Genomic DNA, 23762 nt, shown 5'->3' on the forward strand with positions numbered 1-23762 from the left:
GGAGAAAATTGCATTATACACTGATGAGGACCCTCTCCTCCCCAAACCCTGACTCGCCTCCACCCCCAAAATCTCCAGGAATTTCCCAACCCAGAGCTGGCAACCCTAGTTCTGGATTTTTGAGAAAGCATTTCTACATTCAGTAGAACTAGATGCTTCTCAGCCCCTGTTCCTATTTAACTTACATGAGGGTTTATGCCTAGTTGGTGGGATTTCACACACATGATTTTTCTCATCTTCTTCCACTTCGTTTTCTAACGGTTATGTTGGGTTTAAAGGAAACTCAGTATGCTTTTTCATTTTTAGAAATTTGTGAGTTAGAAGTGTACTCTGTTTCGTTTTAACCCAGGTTGGAGAATATTGCCAGTAAACCCAAACAGGGTTGAGGGAGGCAGGGAGAAATAAAAAGTGGAGGGCAAAAGTGTGTGTTGGGGGGGGGGCCTGCAGTCTGCTTCCTGTTCCTACATTATGGCTCCAGTGTTAAGTCCAAACCAGCTCTCAGTCACTCAGTTGTTGAAAGCAAGTGATTGCTGAATGGTAGCAAACCATGGCTTTGTCTGAATCCAAGTAGAGGGCCAGCAAGAAGGAGCTGTGGTACCAAATTCCAGGGGTTCAGGCCACACTGTAGTTTTGAAGAGCCAGGCATTGTGCCACTGGCAGGGGGGGATACTAGAAGCACATCTGTTCTACTCAAGCATATATTGTGTATGTTGTTCTGAGTGAAGGCAGGCGCAGTTTTGTCTGGGGCTGTATGGTGGGTCTCAGCTTCTCTGAGTGGAACGCTTTCCCTTACTGTATTTCCACAGTGGTAGACTGCACCTATTTAATTTCTGCCTGAAAGGCTGCTGTTAAACGCATAGAGCATCTGTTGAAAAGAGGCGACAATAAGACCTGTACAATGGAAGGACCCGTTTTTCCTTTAAGAGTTGAAAAATAATCTGAACATGAATGTAAATTTAAAAGCTCCCTGTGGAAATCTTCTGTTTTTACAGATTTAAGACACTGATGGCCAATAAAACAGAACAAGACAGCCAAGGTAGTAAGACTGTGGAAATTAGCGATATGAAATACAATATCTTCAAGGTATGTCTAACACACTGTCATTCTTTCCGTTGTCTAAAGCTGTAATGGGACCTGATTCAAACATCTTGCTGAAAGGTGTTTGATGTGTAGCCGCTTTCAGGCAAAGGGGGAAGGTGCATGCATGCCAGATAGGGTCACCTGCTTTTGCTTTTTTACCCCCCCCCCCAACAAGGGCTGAAAAGTAGCCCAGGTAAATGGATGAGGGGAATTTTATTATTTTTAAAAAACCTGTTTTCCCAAGCCATAGCCCCAACTGCCATCACCATTTTTAAAGTCTGGATTATATGTTAGAGGATCTGGTCGTGGATCACTAACCTTTTGAGGAATTTGGCCTTAGGTAGGTAAAGGTAAAGGTTCCCTTGCTCGAAAGCCAGTCGAGTCCGACTCTAGGGTTGCGGTGCTCATCTCCGTTTCAAAGCCGAAGAGCCAGCACTGTTCGAAGACGTTTCCGTGGTCATGTGGCCGGCATGACTAAACACCGAGGCGCACGGAACGCTGTTACCTTCCCACCGAAGTGGTACCTATTTATCTACTTGCAATTTCTTGCTTTCAAATTTTTGCAGTTACCATGCTCATAAGAGCTGCAGTTGACTGCTCTGTGATCTGCTATTTGCCTATGACGTGTGAGTTGCATGCGTGGCCAAAAACCATGTCACAGAAGCTATCCCCAAACACTCCTGAAAGTTCCCAGACATAACTTTCAAGCAAATTAAGTCTGAATAAAGTCAGAAAAACTTTCAGGCTTTATTTTAAATTAACACAAATGATTGGAAGCCTATGTTTACAAGTTTACGTGCCCTGTATGTGGCTTATTCTTGATGAAAAGGGAATAGAGTTGGTTTTGGCATGTAAATAAAATGAAGGGTCATTGAAATCCTGTAGTCAGAAAGAGTTCTTCCCCTTTTTCTAGATCTGTTGGGGCTAGAAGCCTGGAAGTGGCCATCTGTAACACTGGCACACAAGAATCAATTTATTTCCTGTCCCTTTTGTTCATCTGTCAGTCAAATATATTTGCACTTGGACTGTTAAAGCTACAGTTACATTCCTATTTGCAGTTTGCAAAAGTGTGATGCTATATTTTATGCTTGAAATAAGCTGTAATTGCTATGTTTGCATTCAGACTTAACTGGGCAGACCTGTCAATCATCCAAATTTGGATAGCTAAGAGTTTACATATAGATTTGCACATACTATTTAACTTGCTTAAATTTACATCATGGAAAAATCTACTAGAAGCCAAGTTGCTGAGTGACATAAAATGGGAGTTTGCATGTTTCCCAAGGTAAACCTGTGAGCTCATATTTCTCATTGCGCTGACTTTATGCCTATTTCAGATGCTGATGCAGTATTTATATTATGGAGGAACAGAATCTTTGGAAATTCCTACCACTGATATCTTAGAGGTGAGCATATTTTCTTCATTTGATTTATGATGCTGCTTCAGGATAGTGTTAATGATGCACCTGATTGAGCAATGGGTGCTTTGCCAGCACATTGGTCTACTCTTTGACAAATAATTTGAAACATACCTATTTAATATATTTCCAAATTAAATAGTGAATAATATAACTGCTTTATGCAGTAAGTATACGATGCACTTTATATCTCAGTGATAATAATAGGAATACTAAATTTTTAGAGTGAAAATTGGGATTATGTGGGGAAGGTCAGAGCAAACTCCTCCCCAAACTAATTTCCTAATCAGAAATACCCACCTACTCTCAATGCTTTAAGCCCTGGCAGAGAGAAAAAAATCTTATTTTGTGCTTAAATCCCTCCCCCAGACTTAAAGTAATTGTGGGGATGCGTCTTTGATCATGAAAATGTCACATTCCCCAAACCTATGACCACTTCTGTGGCTAAATCACCCATCATGGATCTCTGTGTAGCTCGGGTCTTACTTGAGGATGCATCATTGTTAGCTGTTATTCATAACGTACTATCAGTTTCAAAGGGTTTACTGGTCCTGTCCTCCAAGAAATTTATATTTTAAAGTAGACAGTGGGAAAGCAGAGTTAGCATGGCTTAGATGTGAGTAAGTACATGTACTTAAAACTATTTGGTTACCATTGGGGATGAGGATTCAGGAGTCATGCCAAAGGCCCATTGGAAAAGTTGCATTTTGGAAGAACTGGGATCATGTTTACAAAATGAGTTCCATAGAAAGCAGTGGACCAGAAGTGGATGCTCATGTAAGAATGCAAAATACTTTTGAGGATTTGCGGCTGGTGCAGTGGAGAGATAAGACAAAGAAGTAGAGTTGAAAAGTAGAGGGGAGCTATTTTGTCAAGAGTTTTAGAGGCAAGGATAAGGAGTTCATCCTGGATCCAGAAGAGGATGGGAAGCTAGCGAAGGAATCTGTGCATCACTAAGGAGGTGCATCACTAAGGCATGGTAAACAGTTTGGGCTGAACAATGAGGAAAGACTGAGGTCTGATAGAGATGATGTGAGAGAGGGAGATCAAAGCAGGAGATTACCACAGGGGGTTCATAATTTGGCAACAAATTGATCCTGGGGAACAAATGAGAGGAAAAACAGAGGTTGTATGTCAGGTGAGTAAGTTGAATACTGATTTTGTCAAGGAATATACCGAGTGACTAAAGTAGGGAAGGACTGGGTGGAAAGATTAATAGATCTGCCTTGAACATGTTAGAGATGAGAGTTAGACATCCAAGTGTACTGATGGGAAGAAATCTGCAGTAGAGAGCTACAACTAGGTGTCATCAGTGTATAGCTAGTGCTGAAATCTATGAAATTTGATGAGTACACCCAAGGAGAGGGCATGGAAAGACTGTGGTAACACACCAAGAACAGAAGGCAGAAAAGAGAAGAGCTTAACACAGCATAAATATTGAATAAGCAATATGGAAAATAGGTGTACACAGTATATTGGTCTGTCCACTTAGAGTCTCTCACAAGGGGGCATGGCTCAGTGGTGAAGCATCTGCTTGACACACAGAAGGTCCTAGGTTCAATCCCTGGGACCTCTAGTTAAAACAATCAAATGATAGGTAATGTAAGGCCCTGGTGAAGCCACTGTGAATCTGAGTAGATGATATTGACCTTGGTAGACCAATGATCTGATTTAGAATAAGGCAGCTTCATATATGTTCACTTTACTGTTCTCTTGATTGGCTTCCCTCTCATCTTCCTTAGTTGTTATCAGCTGCAAGCCTGTTCCAATTGGATGGCCTCCAGCGACACTGTGAAATACTTTGTGCCCAAACCATCAGCACAGAAAGTTGTGTCAACATCTATAAGTATGCCAAGGTAAAGGCCAAATTGTCTTACATTTATGTTCAGAAGCATTCAAACACTTTTGAGGTTAATAAGAAGAGCCCTGCTGGCTCAGACCAAAAGTCCATTTAGTTCAGTTCCTGTTTGCAACAGCGGCCTACTCGACACCCTCCTCTGTTACTTATCTCCTGAAAATATTTAGAGGCATACTGTCTTAGAACATGAAGACTCCATTTAGCTGTCTAATATGGTAGGCCACTTCACTGTTGCTTATGAGAACTGTTGCTTATGAGAACTAGGTCTTCCCTATTCCTAGATATTGAGATAACAGCAACTTACCCTACAATACAGGATTGTTGCAAGGATACACCCTGACTTATAATTATTATGATTAAATTACATATAAGGGAAGCTAATGACACATCTCCAGCATCATGTGTGATTTCATCCTTCATGAATTAAATGATAGGCCAGTGCCTCACCACAATATTTCTTCTGGCAGAGTTGCTGTGCCATGAAGAGCTGCATGACATGTAGAAATTCAACAATGGAAGCTTTTTTTTTCACTTGTTGGACTTCCTCTTAGCATGCCTTTATTATAATTAGTAAAATCCCAGCAATCCTGTCAGATGGCAGCTCCATCACAAATCAAGATAAGGGTCATGCACCCACTGAAAAGTTGTCAGGGGACTCTTGAGAACACAGTGGTACTCAGTGGGTGCGTTCATACGGGACATTTGCAACGGAATAGGTGCCGGTTGGAATCGGTGTACTTACTAGCGTTCACACGGCAAACATCTGCCTTCCATCCCTAACCGTTGCAAAGAGCTTTACACCGTTGTATTCTGCCACTAGGTCCCCAAGTGGTGGTATCCTGAGTACAACGGTTGTAATTGCTTTACCCCCCGTCTGATCGCTCTCCACCGTTGCAGAGCCACTTCCGTTCGGAAGCCTGAGGCTTCTGATTTTCACCCACCATTTTTTTAAAGGTCGGCGATATGCGCTTGGGCGAAGCTTCGCCCTGGCGTTTGTTTAAAAAAAGAAAAGAAAAAGTCCTTACTTTAACGTTTTGGAGGAGTCCAGGACTTCAGGGAGGCCAGTTTGGTCTTTAAACTTTAAAGGTCGGTCCTTACTTTTAAAGTTTAAATGTAAGACGGGGTTTTTTGCGCATGCGCAAAGATCGCCATTCTGTGGATGGCTGCCTATGCGCATGCTCAAACTGAGTTTTAAAAAAAACACACCAAAGCTCGCTACATGTGAATGGGCATACAGCGATGGGCTCCGCAGACAGGCGGTAAGTGTGATCACGTTTCAGCCGGCATAAACTGCACTGGTTCCAACTGGTACAGTTTATGCCGGCTGAAACGCCCCGTCTGAACGCACCCAGTGAGTGGCAGCAGCAGCAAAGGAAATCATTGGAAGCTCCTGCTGTATTCATAGAAGAGCTGTTCTCCTTATGTCGTCATATAACAGGCTTTCAAGGGGACATACAGTTTGGGGGGGGGTCCTATTCAGTGAACCCATTCGGTTTACAGTTCACTGGATCCCAGCCTCTGTAAACGTCTGTGAACTGGGAAATAGGCTGGTCAGTTTTCCTTCCTAGGTCATGTATATCATCTCTATGGGTGCTGTGGAAGGGGGAAATCATAAACTGCTTCCCACTGAACTATTTTTCACCGTATTTCTCTTCAAAGGTTTTTCTACCACTATCAGTTGCTGCACAGTGGGAGCACCAACCTTCTTCTCATCTTCATGCAAGGATACCAAAATGACAGTTATCCAATAGATAATGAGATAGAAGGAGCTGGGAGCCATGTACCCCAAAATAGCAAGCAGAAAGGTTATAAAAAAAAAACCTCTGGCATATTTCATTAACTGCCTTTTTTCCGAGGCATATCTCATATGCACAGGATTTCTTTGACTGCTAATACCATGTACCATCTGGTACCACTTATTGTGTAGCCATGGCGTGCCACATGGATTGCGCCCATACATAACAAAACAGGTATCATCTTGGCTGTTTCATTGACCAGCTGCTCTTTTCCTTTAAGAGTTACTTGACTTCAGCTCAACAACCAGCAGGCGATCACAAAGGGATTAAAAAGAAGGGGGACTTTTTAACCTCTTTAAAATATCCCTTAGGAATGGCCCTGCACAGGGAAACAGAAAGCATCCTTCAGACATAAGATTAAATATCCTCTTAACCATTTGCTACCAGTGTTAAGCCTTCTCATACAATGAAGCCATTAAAGATTGTAGAGAGAAGTGATAATTGACAGCTGTGTAAAAATCTCTTGCCCGCATCCCCTTCTGTCTTACAGATTCACAATGCACCTGAGCTGGCCTCATTTTGTGAGGGCTTCTTCCTCAAACACATGGTGTCACTGCTGGAGCAAGAGCCTTTCAAACAGCTCATCTACGGCAGGAACAGTAAGGTTCAAGGTCTGGATCCTCTGCAGGACTTGCAGTCCACTCTGGCCAGCCGGCTTCATTCAATCTACATCACTTCAAGGGTGTGACCATCAGGTGGAACCACAGTTGACTTCAAACTGCACCAGGCCGGGACCTTGCCAGCTCTGGCTTCCTTCTCTGGCTGATGGGGACACCTGCTTATGCCGAAAGAACTCCCTCCAAGAAGATGCTTCCAGATGCCACAATAAATTAATCTGAAAGCTAGAGGAAAGGAAAAGGGGATGTTGTTCATATAGTGATAAGTTTCAGCAGGCAGCTCTAAAATCAACATGGCCCTTTTCAGAAGTCCAGTATGCAAACATTCTTAGGGGTCAAAGTAAACACAATGCAAGGGATGGAGGAGGGAAAATAGAGGGGCAATTGCTGGGCCTCTCATTTTTTTAATAGCAGCTTTAGACGAGGCATAATAGGAAAGAGCGGGACTCCCACTCTCCCAGCGACCCATCTGTGAACTTCAAAGCAGCCACATGGAGCTGCTAAGGAGTTTCTTAGGTGAGACCTTAATCATGGATGTCTCACATTATGTAGGTTTGATTCCTTTAGACACTGGAGAGCTCAGGTGGGCTTATGGGGGCAGCTAGGACTGTCCAAAATGCCTCTCTGAAACATCTGCATAGACCACAATCAGTTTTTACTGTGGACCGTGCCTGTGAAAGGCTCTGGTGTTTGAAAAGTCAGTTTTTGGCTATTCAGGTTCGTCAGTTTTTACATGTATACAAAAACATGCTGCTTCATTAGGTATAGTAATAACACCAGATTGCCGCACTGCAAACAAAACTAGCTTCCCCTCACCTTTGCCAGTTTAGGCAACACAAGTTTGCTAAAGTGGTTAGACAAACCACTGTGTCTACTCAGATGACTCGTCTAATATCAGTGTTACCTAACAGAGTCTAGATTTATTTTCATCCATAATTACTCATTCTCAGCATTGGCCAACGGTAGTTACAGTGTTTAAAAGTCTACCAAAAAAAGGTAAAATTCAGGGCTGCCAAAAGATGGATGTAATTCCAAAAGTTTTCCTGGCAGCCCATTGTGATTGGTTTCCATGTATCGGAGATAGGGAGAGAATCCTGGTATGGTACCCGACATGTTATTCTGCTCAAGTCATCACAGCTGTGATAACGACACCATTGACTGCTGGGCAATGGAATAGATATCCAAAATTGTGCTGATACTGTTACGTATTAAGGGCTGGGACCTAATTTGACTGTATTGTATCTGAGCAATAATTGCCATAAACACTTCATCTCCTGCTTACACCTCAACACTCTGCTTACCCCTTGGCCACTGTGCAACAAGACACAAAAGCCACCCAGACTCCAGTTCTGCTTAAGATATACATGCACATCAGGCTTACATGTGCAAGACCCTTAACCAGGTTGGAAAGTGAGAACCTAAACCACCAAATAAGCATTCAGACGCGCATTAGACTGAGGAGTCAGTCCACCTGCACTGCTTTGCTTTGATTGGGAATCACAGTATAATGTGCATTCAAAAGGACAGCTTGTTTATATGCTAGCTAGCACAGCAGGACTGAGACATAATGTTTAAATCTATGCTAGAGTAAATTGTAGCCTTAGAAAATATTCCTATCTCCCATCCAACACATTGCCAGTGGTGGCTGCCATCTTTGCGCTCTGCGCAAAGAAATATTGAGGATGAAGTGTTCAAAAACTGAGTCACAATGTCATCTTTGCCAAGGCTTACAAATGAAAAATGCTGCTTCTGTGAAAGTTTTCTTGTTAAATGAATAAAGGAGAAAGAGAATAGCACACACAAAGGTAGAAGGACAGAGAGAGAGAGTGATAGAGAGGGAGAAGTTACAAGTGTTTTGTAGAGTTTCAGGGAAGATTCTGAAAGTAGTAGAAAGGTGGAGCAGTTGGGTATGAGTTTAAGTTTTAGAAGCAAAGGGGCAAGTGGGACAGTGCACATCAGTGATAGTTGGATGCAGCTTGCTAATAATGTTGGTAGGAAAAACAATAACAGGTTTAAAAGCAGTTCAGCAACAAGGAAAGCTGTCTTTGGTTAACTGTTACATTTTTTCCAAGGAGCTCAGGGCAATTTATGTGGTTCACTCCTCCCCCTCTTTAACCACAGGGCCAAGTAGGCATTTAAACCTAGTTCAACATGGTAACCTGACAGGAAAGAGGGGGATTGAACTAAACTGAAGGAAGGTAACTTTTCCCAAGGATCTAATTCCTAGTTGGACGATTTGTACCTCCATTGTAAAATGAACACAGCTTTAGCCACTTTGCACAACACACTGACATCCCACAGTACTGAAACATCACATAGGAGGGCTGCCAGAGTTTAAAAATTCTGCCCCATAGAAAGCCAGAAGGGGCCTCCATAGGCAGGATACTTTACTAGTGGATCAAGAGTAGCTTCACTGTTGAAATTGCACATGCACATCCATGATGGCTGTGCAAGTTGTTTGTTAAATTAATGCTGTGCACCTTCCGATCACTCATTGATAAAATTTGGGTCTGAAATACATATAGGCAGCCCTTTCCATTCTCCAGAAAAAGTCACAGAGATTCAAGATTTGTCACTAGGTTGTTTGGAAACATGCTCAAAGGTTGTATTTCTGGAAAATAATTTTCAAATAGCTGTTTCAGCTAGCTGTACAAAAAAAAAGGATAGATTCTGCTGTATTGCTGTAATATTGTCTGCTACATTAACTGTACATTAATGTTGTTCACTTTATGTAAATGTACCATATTTTATTAACAACATAACTTCGTTAAACTTTACAGATGGTATAAGATCAGTTATTTCCTCAGAGTTTAAGGAAGCATTATGCTACAAAAGTCAGGCTCTGCTTGCTGGGCAATTCATTCATGCATATATCTTAAGTTTTCTCCCGAACCTGTTCTCAAGCATGACTGTATGGATGGTATAGAATGCAGGCAAGCATGTTGCCTTTGGAAAACTGAAATTTGTGTGAAGCTGTTGCACTTGTTACATGGGATTCTGACTTTTTATATGATATTAACTTTAAACAAGTAACAGAGCTTTAAAGTTTACAAGTCATAGCCCCTACAACAGGTATAAACCACCTACACTTCTGCCCTCCTGAGAAGAAACTACTATTCTTTCAGTTGTATAGAGTTTAAGGCAGGCCATGGGTAGCAAGGATCAACTTTGGGGAGACTAGATGTTCATTCTCAGTATAATTTTGTAAGTTTAAGCTTATACTGTTGGGTACAAGACTTCCACATCCACTCTACTCCTACCATAAAACAGGGAGAAAGAATATAGTAATCATATTCTAACATAGCAGAAAAACAAATGCTCAGTTACTCCCATTACAGAGCTGAAAAAGCTGGGGGATATTGGTTAATACTACCCTACTTCACTGCTCTTTAAACAGAAGCTCTATCCTTTTTGACATATGCTTCCCTAGTAAAACGTGCTTTTGAATCTGGGGTTCTCTTTTGACTCATATGACTTCATGTATAGGGGTGTGCAAAAATGGTTTGGGGAGGGTTGGGTATATTGGATATCCAAAATATTGGTATTTCCTGATATTCCCAAATCCCAGTACAGTATTCATATTCAGGATTTTTTTTCGGGGACCATTATACTCAATGGGGAATTGAGATCTGAGGGTATATGGGAGTGTGGTGGGAGGCTGTTGGGGCTTTTTTAGGTAGAGGCACCAATTTGCCGCATAGCTGCTGGTGCCTTGGAGGAACCACCAAATTTCAAAAAGATTGGACCAGGGAGTCCAATTCTATAGGCCCCCAAAGAAAGTGCACCCATCCTCCATTGTTTCCAATGGAGGGGGGAAGCAAAAAAAGCAAGGGCAATAGAATCCCAGCAGAACAGAATCAAAGACCCAGAGAATCTCTGCAGTACAAACGGAAAATGGGGGGCATTTTTGCAAGCCCAGCAGAACCAGTGCCACTGGCAGTGCAAACCCAACAGGACTAAGGTCAAACCAGATAATCTCTGCAGTAGAAATTGAAGGTAGTGGGGGGGGGATTTTTGCAAGCCTAGCAGAACCAGTGCAATGTACAAAGTGCCCAGCAGTAACAGTGCAATCACAGAGTGCCCTGCAGAACCCAGTGCCATTTTGGCAATGCCAGCTCAACAGGACTCATGTAAAATACAGAATCACAATCCAAGCAGGGTGGGGAGAATTGGAAGCCCAGCAGAACCCAGTGACAATACAGCAGTGCAAGTGAAAGAGAACCAATGTCAGACCAAAGAATCCCAGCTGGATGGAGGGGGGGTGTTGTTTGTATGTTTTTGTTCTGCAGAAGCAAGGGCAGTAGAAACCCAGCAGAACACTCAGAAGTGCAGGGTGGGCAGGCACTTTTGCAAGCCCACCTGAACCAAGACTGATACACAGAAGCCCAGTAGTGTTTTTCTTCCAAAGCCAAGGACAAACACAGAGAAAACGTATACACTATTTCCTCAGGGAAGGCCTCAGAAAGTGAGAAGGAGAGGGTTGTGTCCACCCTGACCTCTCTCAGCAGTCTGCAGTACACACCATCACTGCTTCAGTGGACCAGTCTTAGGTGCTGCAGCTGCCCTTCATCATAGGCTGTCCTTTTTCCACCTCCCACCCCTGCAAAGACGAATGTTTCATTGCATTACATATACAATTAGCTTCATTATTTATAGTGCTCCTGCAGGTTCTCCTGGTTTCTGTTTGGCACATAGGTCTCTCTATCCTCCTCTATCAGTTTAATCTCCATCAAGATGAAGAACAGTTTTTGTGCTGCTTTTTTTATTTCAGCATGCAGTTTTGGTTTGGGGTGGCTGATGACTCGGTAAGTGAACTTGTGAGCACCACCTTCAATATCACCCTGTGCTGCTCTGCTACTAGGGTTCCGTAGAGGCATTTGGGAGCAGGTGGATCCAAAATGGCAGTGGGGAGGTGGGGTGCTTCTGCACCAATCCAGTTGGGTAATTGTCCCATTACTTCTTCCTAGTCTCATTTTAATTTTGGGAAGACTGTTTCGCCCCAACTTCCCAGCACAAACTGAGAAGATGCAGGCAGGGTCAGGTGCTCACTTCAGTCACCCTCAAAGTCCTGAACCATGGCAAGATGACCTTCAGGAAGATCAACTGCTCAACTTTCCAGAGGAGCAGGAAGGCAGGAGTGATGCGAGCTGACAGTGTTCCCACATAGGAGAAAACATGCTCACTCTGCACGCTTGATGGAAAGCACAAGAGGAGCCTCTGGCCCATGGCAAAGAGGTCTGGCCAAACAACCTCCTTCATGGCCCAGTATCTCAGTGGATTAGTGGTCTGCAACTTGTAGGGCTCTACAAGCTACTCCCTCACCACTGCAGCCACCATATCCTGTCTCATGTGCCCACTGCTCCCAGAGGGGCTGAGTGCCACTGCCTGCCCAATTTGTTCCGTCTTCAAGGTCATCGTGGCAGTTGCCATAGGGGGGAATGATGCCCAGCAGGGGATGAACAGCAGCAGATTTGCTTTTGCCCCCCTCTTCTTCTGCTCATGAGATGCCAGCATTTCTGGAGGAGATGCCTGAAATCACAAGTCTCATCGTCCAGACTGGGATTCTCTGCAGAACCCATCACCAAGGCATCCCTAGCCACCAGGTGGAGAAGATGTTCTGCACACTAAATGGACCTGACACCCAATGCCTGTGCCGCTGCCCTCGTGTTCGCACCACCATCAGTAACCATGAAACTGCAGCCTCAATCTGCAATCAGGGTTGCCACCTCCAGGTTGGAAAATTCCAAGAGATTTGGGGGTGTAATTCTGGGGGATCTCCAGGCCCCACCTGGAGTTTGGCACCAATAATCTGCATATCACTGCTACAGCAGCAGTCAAAGCAGAGGCCTCCTGAGAGGGCATAGCCTAAGGCAAAGCCCAGGCTGGATTTAGATGCAGCCATGGCCATTCCACTCCCAGACTGTTTCCAGATTTCCCAGCAAGTGCCAACATTCTTGAAATAAAATTCGAAGGCCTAGGATACTACAAAATTCTGTTAGAAATGTTTGTTGGCATTTGCTTGACACAGAAGTCACACAGACCTTGACATTAAGCTCAAAGGCCCAGCGTACTACAAAATTCTAACTGAAATGTTTATGGGCATTTATCGAACACAAAGCGTTTTCATGCAGCCTCTTCAAACCCCTGCAAAGATCATTCCTGGGGTTGCAGGCTCCATGCATAGAATGGCCAGATGAGCCAGCAGGTTGGAGTGAGGATGGACAGGGGGATGCTGCAATTGGCCCTTTTCTTCAGCAAGGCTTTGCTTACAGAAGGGGGAGAAAGATCAGTTTCAGCCCCTTGTCCATCCTCACTTCACATCTCCATCACCACCATCACTGTTTCTCGACTCAGGCCGCACAGCCTTGGGAATCATCTTTGGAAAAGTAGCTGCAGAACAGAGAAAAATACAGGAATATTCCTTCCATACACAGAGTGGTAACATATGCACTGTTGGGTCCGTATTTAGATGCCATCCTTCCTCTTCAGAAATGGATAAGGTTACCATCTCTTCACCTGGGCCTAGAATTTTCCCATAATTCTAACTGAAACTCCAGACTACAGGAATCCGTTCCCCTGTAGGGAACGGCAAGTCTGGAAGGTAGATGCTACAGCATCACATCTTGATGAGCTCCCTCCCCAACCTAACCACCACCCTCCCCTAGCACCACCACAAATCTCCAGGAATTTTCCAAGCCAGAGTTGGTTACCCAAGAAAGAGGGGCACTATGCAGAAAGCCTTGAGATAGGGGAGAAAAATAAAACTTGCTTTTCCATCAATACAGGGTCCAGGTAGTGTTTGCCAGCTGACTGATGGCAACCAATGGGAGGTTTAGGAGGTAGGGTTATGCAAATAAGCATTGTGGCAATTTCCTGTGGGTGAGAGGGTGGAGCCTGATGGTAATTCAGGAAGTGATGCCTGAAAGTTTTGGATGAGACTGAACTTGGCAAATGACGGAGTGGGAGCAACAGGGGGGGAAATCTGCACACATACCTGGTTGAGTATATTCACCCAAATACCTGGTGCTGAGCCAGAGGTAAGCCTACTGATTGAGCACGGAAAACAAATACTTGATGGCAACCTACCTTTTTTTCCTCATTATCCTTTGCCAACAAAAGCTTTCTCCTCCTTATCCCATCACCATGGTCAGAGTGCCATCCTGCCTGCTGCAAAAGAATAGTAAAGTCTATTCTCCAGCTCAAGGGCACCAGCTCTGCAACATCCCCTTCATGACAAGTACTTCTCTGACAAGTGAGGAAGGTCCCACCAGCTGTCAAAACCATCGAAGTAACTTTGAGTCAGTGGAATGATCATGCTGACAACTAGGTCACATCACCTCCCACCACCCACTGAGAGCTGCAGCAGTCACGTACAGCATCACCATTTCACGCCAATTAGCCAGAGCACTCAATCATGCCAGGCAAGGATCATGGGAGTTATGCTGGACTGATAGCTTGCCTTTTACCCCTCAAAGATCACTCAGCTGCAAATGTGCTCTGAGCAATGGGGATTATTGGCCACTGAGGTTCTTAATGGGCATTGTCAAAACATTTTCTGTCAATCCTTTTAAAATGGTCAGTTCTGAACATGGGAGATGTAAGAACTCACTCACCTCCGAAGTTGATCTCAGCTTGAATGATGGCCTCTTAAGACTAGAGATTGTAGTCCCCTCTGCTGGTTGATCAGCACAAAACAAATGCAAGAAGAGTTAAACGTTTTTAGAAGTTAACAAGGTTTCTAAAAACCGAAGGTGGAAATTGCTTCACACAGTGTTCAAAGCATGTCTGGAAAACAATGCAAATATTTATTTTGCCATTTATTTGAAAGCTACAGGTTTTGCTATATGTCAGGTGTTGTATTTCAAATCCTAAATCAGAGCCATAATCCAATTATAGGCAGTGCCAGAGGGAACATAGGTATGGCAAACACTCAATATATATAGATCTGGTTTATCTACAGCTAACGGAGGCATGGTTGGGAAGTATATTCCAGAGGTCATTTCGGGGGGGATCGCGGGGGAACACAGTTCCCCCGGGCGAGGTGTGGGGGGGCACACGACGAAGCCCCGCCCCCTGCTTCCAGCCGCCTTGCTTCCGGCCCTCATTCAGCCAGGAGGAGGCAGGAGAAGAGGGAGAATAAGTTGCTTCCTCTCCGCCTCTCCCCACCCCTGCCTGCCTGGGGCCAGGGAGGGCCTTGGCGGGCCTTCCTCGCACTCCCGCTGGCCTTGCAGGTCCACTGCCGGGCCCGATGTCAGGGGGTGTGGCATATGCTAATGAGTTATGCTAATGAGTTCCCCTAGCTCTTTTTCTACAAAACGACCCCTGGTATATTCTACCATATTCCTCTGTCTTTGCTACTTGCTGAAACTCATGATTTGACAGAAGATAAAATAGTTTATGAGCAAAAGATTCAACTCCTTTGATCAAAGCCTTGATAATTCTGCCTTTGTCAAAATGGCTTCTTCCTGATGCTGAAAGAACTCCAGAAGGATTTACTAAGTGGTGTATTAGCAATCTTTTTTCATTAACTTCTTGTTTAACTGTATCCAGGAAATGTATCACAGCAAGATGCCAAGGTAACAAAATCTCAAACTGAGATTCTAGGAACTGGCTACCCAGTATCTGCTATGGATAAAGGTTACCTTATAAGGTAAGTGAAATGCATTTCATATCTGACCAGGGACTTATGTTCAGGGGGAGCAAACTGGCTCTGGAGCACAGTGTGTTGGCCAACGGAGCTTCAATATTCCTTCCTTTCCATCCCATCCTGCTTCTGCCGGATAAATATGTTTGCAGAGGGGTGGGTGCCAGTTCCATGTGTCTGCTCAGGATTTTGTTTCTTCTGTATAACAGAAGGGAGCATAGGGCCTGGAAAAGCAAGTGTATGTTAATAAAGAGGCAAGCAAAAAAATGAATGTCGCGAGCAGATCCCTAAAAGCATCAAAACTAACTATAAGCATTTCTTTTAATACATTCAGAGCAGGTAACTGGCCAGAGAGGCAGTTGGGCCTTTGGGCCTTTGCAGGGCTTTTTTTGTAGAAAAAGCCCAGCAGGAACTCCCAACAGCAGGAACTCATTAGCATATTAAGCCACACCCCTGACATCACAGCTCATTAGCATATTAGACCACACCCCCATGTTACCACACTCACCTTTTGCTTCTTATTCTGTTTACTCTGTTTGTTGTCAAAACCCTGGGCTTTTTTTGTAGCAGGAACTTCTTTGCATGTTAGACCACACACCCCTAATGTAGCCAATCCTAATGAGTTTCTGCTATTGGGTGTGGCCTATTATGCTAATGAATTCCTGTTGGGCGTGGCCAACTCAGGAGCCAGCCGGAACTTCGTTCCTGTGCGTTCCTGCCCAAAAATAGCCCTGGGCCTTTGGATGACCAAAGAATAAAAGCATTGCTTAAGGATGATGGAAAAGATGGCAGAGAAGCGCAATGAATTCTTTGCATCCGTGTTCACTGTGGAAATTGTGAGGCATGTGCCCAGGTCACAGTAACTATTTTCAGGAACAGAATCTGAAGAACTGAGTAAAATTGAGGTGATAAGAGACAGAAGTACTAGACTGACTGGAGAAATTAAAAACAAGTAAGTCTCTAGGTCCTGATATCACACATCTGGGAGTTGTTAGGAAACTCAAATATGAAATTGTTGACCTACTAGCCAGTATATGTAACTTATCACTAAAATTAGCCACAGTACAAGACAATTGAATAGTAGCAAAGTTATCCAAATTTTTCTTACAAGAGAGGAATCAGGAAATTACAGGCCAGTTAGTGTAACATCTGTCATAAGAACATAAAAAGAGCTGTGCTGGATCAGACCAATTGTCCATCTAGACCAGCATTCCTCTGGACTGCCAGCAACAGGGCATAGAGGCCAAGGTCTTCCCCTGATGTTGCCTCCCAGCTCTGGGTAGCCATTGATAGACTTATCCTCTATGAATCTATCTAATCCCTTTTAAAGCTGTTGATTCCTGTGGCCGTCACTACAGTCTCTGGCAGCGAATTCCTCATTTTAATCATTCTCTGGGTTAAGTAGGATTTCCTTTTGTCCGTCCTGAACCTACTGTCCATCAGCTTCATTGGATGCCCTTGAGTTCTAGTGTTTTGGGAGAAGGAGAAAAAGATCTCTTTGTCAACTCTCTCCATTCCATGCATCATTTTATAAATCTCTATCATATTCCCCCTTAGTTGTCTCTTTTCTAAACTGAAAAGTCCCAGACCCTTCAGCCTTTCCTCATATGGAAGGTGCTCCAACCCCCTAATCATCTTGGTTGCCCTCTGTCCCGCTCTGAGGGTCACAGACCCCACAAACGGCAAAGCGCAGACCCCCGGACCCCCAACCCTCTCGGGAGAAACTCCATGACCAGGCTTACCGGTGGAAGAACGGCACGGCGGGGCGGAGCAGCCAAGGTGTCTGACGAAGGAAGGAGGAGGTGAGGGAGCGTCAACAACACCCACCCTGGCCGAGCCAGGCGGCGGGACTGGGGCTCCTCGCGGCGACCGGGCGAGCAGGAGAGGGACGGGATGGAGCGAGGGTCGAGAGCCCTCCCCGAGAGGCCGGAGCAGCAGGGCGTGCCAACACCCCAGCAGGGAGCGCTCCGTCGGCGTCTCTGCTTATGTAAAGAAGCAGGGCCAAGGTCACGAGGGTGGAGGGGCGGTCCTGGGACGGGAGGCAGGGGAATAAAAGGCGGACATCAAGAGGGGGCCAGAAAGGAATGACACGCTGAGACAGTAGAAGAACGAGAGAGACAGAGAGCAAAGGAGAGAGAGAGATAGGGAGTAACAAAAGGTCGCAGCGTGTGGGCAGAGGGACTTCTGGGGTGAACTTAACCCCTTCCCCTGCCGGTCTGAGGCCCTGCTCTTCCCCCTTTTTGGAGACCCCTCCCGCCTCCTGGATCGCCAGTCTCGTCAAAACCCAACTCTTCTTCCCCCAGCACTACGGCCACCGGGGGCGCTACTCCGCGGACGCAGGGGGAGCCTGACACCCTCCTCTGTACTTTTTCCAGCTCTGCAATGTTGTTTTGGAGAGACAGTGATCAGAACTGTACACAGTACTTCAGATGAGGCTGCACCATAGATCTACACAGGGGCATTACAATATCAGCCGTTTTATTTTCAATCCCTTTCCTAATAATTCCTAACACAGAGTTTGCCTTTTTCACCGCTGCAGCACACTGGGTTGACACTTTCATTGAGCCGTCTCAGGCAAATCAGGCAAAATCGAAGACAGAACTATTAGGCACATGGAGGAACAAATCCTGCTGAGGGGAAATCAGCATGGCTTCTGCAAAGGGAAGTCCTTTGAAAAAGTGAACAAACGTGTAGATAATGGTGACCTGGCAGACTTTTTATACTTGGACTTTCAAAAGGTGCCTCACCAAAACCTCCTGAATCAATTTAGCAGTTGTTGGATAAGAGGATGGGTCCTTTTACGGATTAAAAATCGACTAAACCAAAGGAAGCAGAGACTAGAAACAAATGGACAGCTCTGGTTGGTTGGTAGGAAGCAAACAGTTTCCCACAAAGATTGGTATTGAGGCCAGGGCCATTTAATTTGTTCATAAATTATCTGGAACCAGTGGCCAAGTTGGCAGACAACACAAAATTATTCAGGATGGTGAAAACGAAGGTTGACTGAAGAGCTCCAGACAGATCTTCACAAATAAGATGAGTGGGCAACAATGTGGCAAATGTAGTTAAATCAAGATAAGTGGTTGGAATAAAAAATCCCAACTTTACACTCTAATTGCTGCTGAGCTTGTGGGCTGAATTTACAGACACTGAGAGGGAACGAGATCTTGGGGTCGTAGTGGGGAGCTCAAATAGAGGACCCACAAGGACTTGCAGGGGGCACTTCATCCCTCCCCCACTGTTTCCTCTTCCCATTCGCCTGGCAGCTCTCACTTTCTCCTTCCTTCTCTCCTTCCCAGCCAACAGCCAACCTGGGTTTTTTTTTGCCCCCCCATCTCATCATATTTATTATTTACTTCATTTATGTCCACCTTCCTCCTCCTTGGGGTACCTAAAACAGCTTACATTGTGCTCCTGTCCTCCATTTTATCCTTACAACCCCATGAGATATGTTAGTGTTAGATTGGCCCAAGGTCACACAATGAATTTCCACAGCAGAGTGGGGATTCAAACTTCAGTGTCCCAGATCTTGCTTTGAAACTCTAACCACTATACTACACTGGCTTTCAACAAATAGCTGCTGTTGAACAGTAGCAAGCAATCAGGCCTAGGTGAGTCACACAAGTTGTGTGGTAGCAACTCACCTGGTGGTTACTGGTGGGCCTGGCCCCAAAGTCCTTCCCTCAAAGGTAAAAAAAAAAACTAGAAAAGGACCTCCTCCTGGCTTTTACTGCCAGATACCAAGACTTAGAAGGCTGCCAATATTCTTGTGATTGACTAGCAGCCCCAGCAAAGACCACTGCAGAGGTAATTTGTTTCTTAAAGGTACAGGTGCTGCTTCTATTATCTGTTGTGACACCCCTTCACTAGAGTGCCTGCCTACCACCCTCTAAAACCTCTGTCTCTCAGGTTCTGGGTTACAAGTAGGTCAGGATGTCACATTTGCCACCCTTGTACTCTCTTTTAACATATACAGTGTGCCTTGACTATTTGCCTTCTAAGGTCCTCTCACTCAGAGACATCAGCAGACAGAGTAGCCAGCCCCCTTTAATAACAGGCCCTCTCTCACACAGTTATCAGGGCTGGGAGCTCAAACACTATTCCATTTACATGCTACCACCATTTAGTCATTAGATGGATCAGGGGTGTCGAACGCATTTGTTATGAGGGCCGGATCTGATTAAAATGACACCTTGTTGGGCTGGGCCATGTGTGTCATAAAATGTCATGGCAGGTAGCGGAGATATAAACTTTATAAAGGACACAAACACAATTAAAGATTTTTTTTACTTAAAATAAAAACATGCTTAAAACATTAGCACTCTTGCAATATTTTGTTTAACAGTGTCTGATAACTGATACCTCTTGCTCTGAATTATTGCATCAAAATGTCTGTGCCGTTACACACTTGAACAGCATACTCAAGATTGCATCTGTAATCTGCAAACCTACTTTTGATTTACTGACTTTCTCTACAGAAATTTTATGTTCAGAGTTCAGAGCCCAGGACCCAGAGAAAAACATGAAATGACTGGGCATTGCGAGCTTTTGTACATAAATTGCTTCATGTGCTGGTCAAGGACTTTGGAAGGCACAGTGACACAGACTGAGAACTATGTGTTTGTCTTCAGAACTAGTCTTTCTCACTGGTCAGTATCAGCCTACTATCTGGGAAGTGTAAGTTCAAAATTCCCAGAGGAAATGTGCTGAGTGAACTTGGTCTAGACATACACTCTCAGCCTAATCCACCTCACTGGCTTATTGTTATTCCTTATCTAAATAGTTCACATGGCTTTCCTACTGAGAAAGATTGGATCATGAGGGCGTGAATGCAGTGAAAAGGGGGAGGGAACCCAGTTGCACCCAGGAGAGCCACAGCATGACAAGCCCAACAAAACCCACACACTGAAGCAAGGCACAAAAAAGCTTATACCTTAGATAAAACTTAATTGGTCTTAAAGGTGCTTTGTATTTCTCCCGTGTGATTGAGGCAGCCAAGCAAAGCAAGCTCTCCCTCCTATCCTCCCTTCCTTTGGGGAGGAGCCTCAGCCAATGGACGGGAAAGAAAGGCTTGATTTTCTTTCCTGTGTGATTGAGGCAGCCTGGCCAGGAAACAAACTCTGGCTTGTTCCCTCTCTCCCCCTGGGAAGGGGAGGGAGAGGAGCCTCAGCCAGTGCAGGGAACAGAAGCTTGCCTATCTATCTCTCCTGAGCAACTGAAAGAGTCTGGCAAGCAAGCCAGGATGCAGCAGAACTGGAAGAAGTAGGAGACAGCCAGTTCCACTGTGGGTCTGATAGAAGTTCCCTGGGGGTGTGATCCGGCCGGCAGGCTGCATTTGACACCCCTGCGATAAATGATATAGACTGAGATACTACACTGGGGGGGGGGTTCTTTCCCTTAGACACACAGCACATAGGGTTAAACAAAACAAGAAATTAGTTTTTATTTATGGTATCTGAAGAAGGGAGCAGTGACTCACAAAAGCTCATAACCTGCCACAAATTTTGTTAGTCTTTAAGGTGGTATTGAACTTTTGCTCTTTTTTATTTATGGTATTAACATGGGGTCGCGAAGAGTCAGACTCGACTGTACGACTGAACAACAACAAAATTAATATAACTCTGAAGAAGGTAAGGTAAAAAAAAACATTTCACTTCCATTAATGCTGAACATTGAGGAATTAATGCTAGCACTTTAATAAGTTGTATAGTATGGTTTTAAATTGTGTCTAATTGGGTTTTATATTATAAATTGTATTTATTGTATTGTTTTATATTATTATGTAAACCGCCCTGAGCTGGTCTTGCTGAGAGGGCGGGGTAAAAATCTAAATAAATAAATAAAACTTTTGAATTGTGGTCACCTCTCCGCAACTGGGATCCTTTGGTTACAGAGGGACTATTTTCAGCCATTATAAGCCGCTCCTCTCCATGGCCATGACAGAGGGTTTTCGATCGAGATGTGTAGGTTGCCCTGCAGGGATCGTCATCGGATTCAGAGATCGTCATCGGATTCAGAGAAAGCGCCTGCACAAGAAACCGAGTGATGAGACGGAGTACACGGGGGAACTGGAACAGTTCCTAAGTTGGAGTTGGAGTCTGTTCTGGTCGTATCGTACCTTTGGTCATTGAGCTAGACTTATCCCTATGCTTCGACTTGTGTTTTTTAGCTGGAGGTTCAGAGTGCAGTCTAGCTTTTGTAGAGGGTCCTGGAGAAGGGGATTGTGGGCACGCCCATCCTGACTCAGAGGTGATGGATGCAGCCCTTTTAGGAGGCATCAGAATTGGTTGCACGATCAGAACCGCTGGAACAGAGCGCCTGGCAGGGCCAGGACGTGGTCCGATGGTCAGAGCCAGGGATGGAACCAAGCACATTGATCCAGGTCTAGGAGCTGGTTTAACTGGAATTGAGGAGGCTAAGGCTTTCTCCATAGAGTGGCTTTAAGTCTCGAGGCTCTATCAGCCTGAGACTTTAGCGTGAAATGCTGACAGATATGGCAGGTTCCCATGTTATGGGCTTTGGTCAAAGACAAAGCTCATACAAGAACCGAAAAGAGAGACCTTGGTTGATGAGAAAGCTTTTTGCTCTCAAATAAAGGACAGAGGACAACAACCAGTCCCTGTAATGACTGCTATCTGATATAGAATGAAGAAGTTACCGCACAATGTCTTGATATGACGACAAACAAATGGAGTGAAACTAGAAAACATCCTAGTCTTACAGTGGCGAAAAAGGAACTGAGGGAAGGGGGCAACCTGCTGCCAGAGCATGTATTGCATTTGGCGGGAAACAGTGCAGATGCACTGACTCCGAAAGGGGTGGGTCACCCCCATTTTAGAGTTTTAAAGCTAGAAAGAAAATGTTTGTGGCTGGCCTGCACAAGCACAATCCTACTGTGAGGCTGCACAGGAAGATGGAAGATGAACCTTTGATCACAAATTTACTATTTTCAGCCTACCCATAAGCAGCTCCTTCTCCAGTTTCATTCAGTCAGTGACTTTTAGACCACTTAAATATATATGTAAGCCTTCACTGTCCTCTCCTTCTGCCATTTTCCCCTTCACCTCAGTACTGCCTCCTCCTGTCACTCTGGGGTAGGTATCTAGTGCCAGGGTTCTCTTGCTAGCACCAACACCTGGAGCTGCTTCGACTCACTCACTGAGTTGAGATACACGTGAATTTAGGAAACCATTTCTCAAGTAACTGCTAATAACATTTCTGTCATTCCCACCTTTTCTGCCTCAGCTCCCGTGCCTTTCATAGCTGCACATCAGCCAGTAAGAAAAACTTTTACTTGCAATGTCCAAGCTAAGAAAAGCTTTACCTGATCTGATTTTTCTTGTGTATCTTTGCATGGCCCACTTCTACAAGACAGAAGAGGAAAGCTGCTGATTATTGTCCTCTGTTCAGATAGGAAACAAGCTTTCGCATTTTCAGCAGCCCTCATACACAGGATTTATATATATATCTACAGAACTAAAATAACAATTAAGATGGAAATATAGAAAGGTAAATATAGTTAAAATCCATATAAGTAATGTCTTGTGGAAATAAGTAAAAGAAATTATTCTTAGCTGTTAATTTTGTTATCATGTAGTTTCTTATGTGTGATTGGCTATAGGGATTTTGGTTCATTATATTAAGAAAGTACAACTGAATTAGGGTTGCTTCTGATAACTGCCGGGAGATTGGGGGGCACCGGGGTCATGTGCACTGTGACATCACTTATGGGAAAAACTGGAAGAAATGTGGTGTCATTCTAGGAACGGCCAGAAACTCAATGGTAAAACCACAGCATTTCTGGCCATTCCTAGAGCACTGTGACATCACTTCCAAGTTTAAGCATTTTATGAAAAATTTCTGACAATTCCTAGAGTGAAAATATTTCCAGGTCCCCCCCCCACCAAAATTCTTCCACCAGCACTCCAAGGGTTGCCACTGGGCCGTCTCCTGCAACAGTTCCTGGCAGAATTTTGGAATATAAATAGAGGTGACAGTAGAAGAAACAAATTACCACTATCATTAGCAATTATTTAAATATCTTAAATACATATATTCTCTTGTTACTGGCATCATTTAAGCATCTTCTTCTACAGCTATTAACAGTTCTCTGGGCTGCCAGATTTTAATTACCTTCCCATCCAACCATTACTTTTTCTCCCTCACATAATATAAAGTTAACAGCCAGGGTTTCAATTAGACTCCATTGCCCCAAACAGGGATATGTGCAAGGAAAGGCCTCCTATTCACTTCAGTTTAATGGGCAGTAAGTTGCACAGTCCGTAAAACAAGAACATCTGTGTTTCCACGTCCCAGCAGTCAGCTCAGGCCAAAGGATGCATTTGGAAG

General features: G+C 44.4%; 1 protein-coding gene across 1 annotated transcript in view; it reads left to right on the forward strand.

Annotated features, from left to right (window-relative positions):
• Positions 1-9378, forward strand: part of ABTB2 (ankyrin repeat and BTB (POZ) domain containing 2) — a 240720-nt gene extending 231342 nt beyond the window's left edge. Inside the window, exons 14-17 of the mRNA XM_015410876.1 lie at positions 993-1083; positions 2418-2486; positions 4241-4354; positions 6643-9378. Coding sequence (XP_015266362.1) covers positions 993-1083; positions 2418-2486; positions 4241-4354; positions 6643-6840 — 472 coding nt within the window. The 3' untranslated portion in view covers positions 6841-9378. The remainder of the gene's footprint in view (positions 1-992; positions 1084-2417; positions 2487-4240; positions 4355-6642) is intronic.
• Positions 9379-23762: the final 14384 nt, after the last annotated feature.

This window comes from Gekko japonicus, unplaced genomic scaffold, assembly GCF_001447785.1.
Source record: "Gekko japonicus isolate JY-2015 unplaced genomic scaffold, Gekko_japonicus_V1.1 scaffold65, whole genome shotgun sequence".
Classification (NCBI taxonomy): Eukaryota; Metazoa; Chordata; class Lepidosauria; order Squamata; family Gekkonidae; genus Gekko; species Gekko japonicus.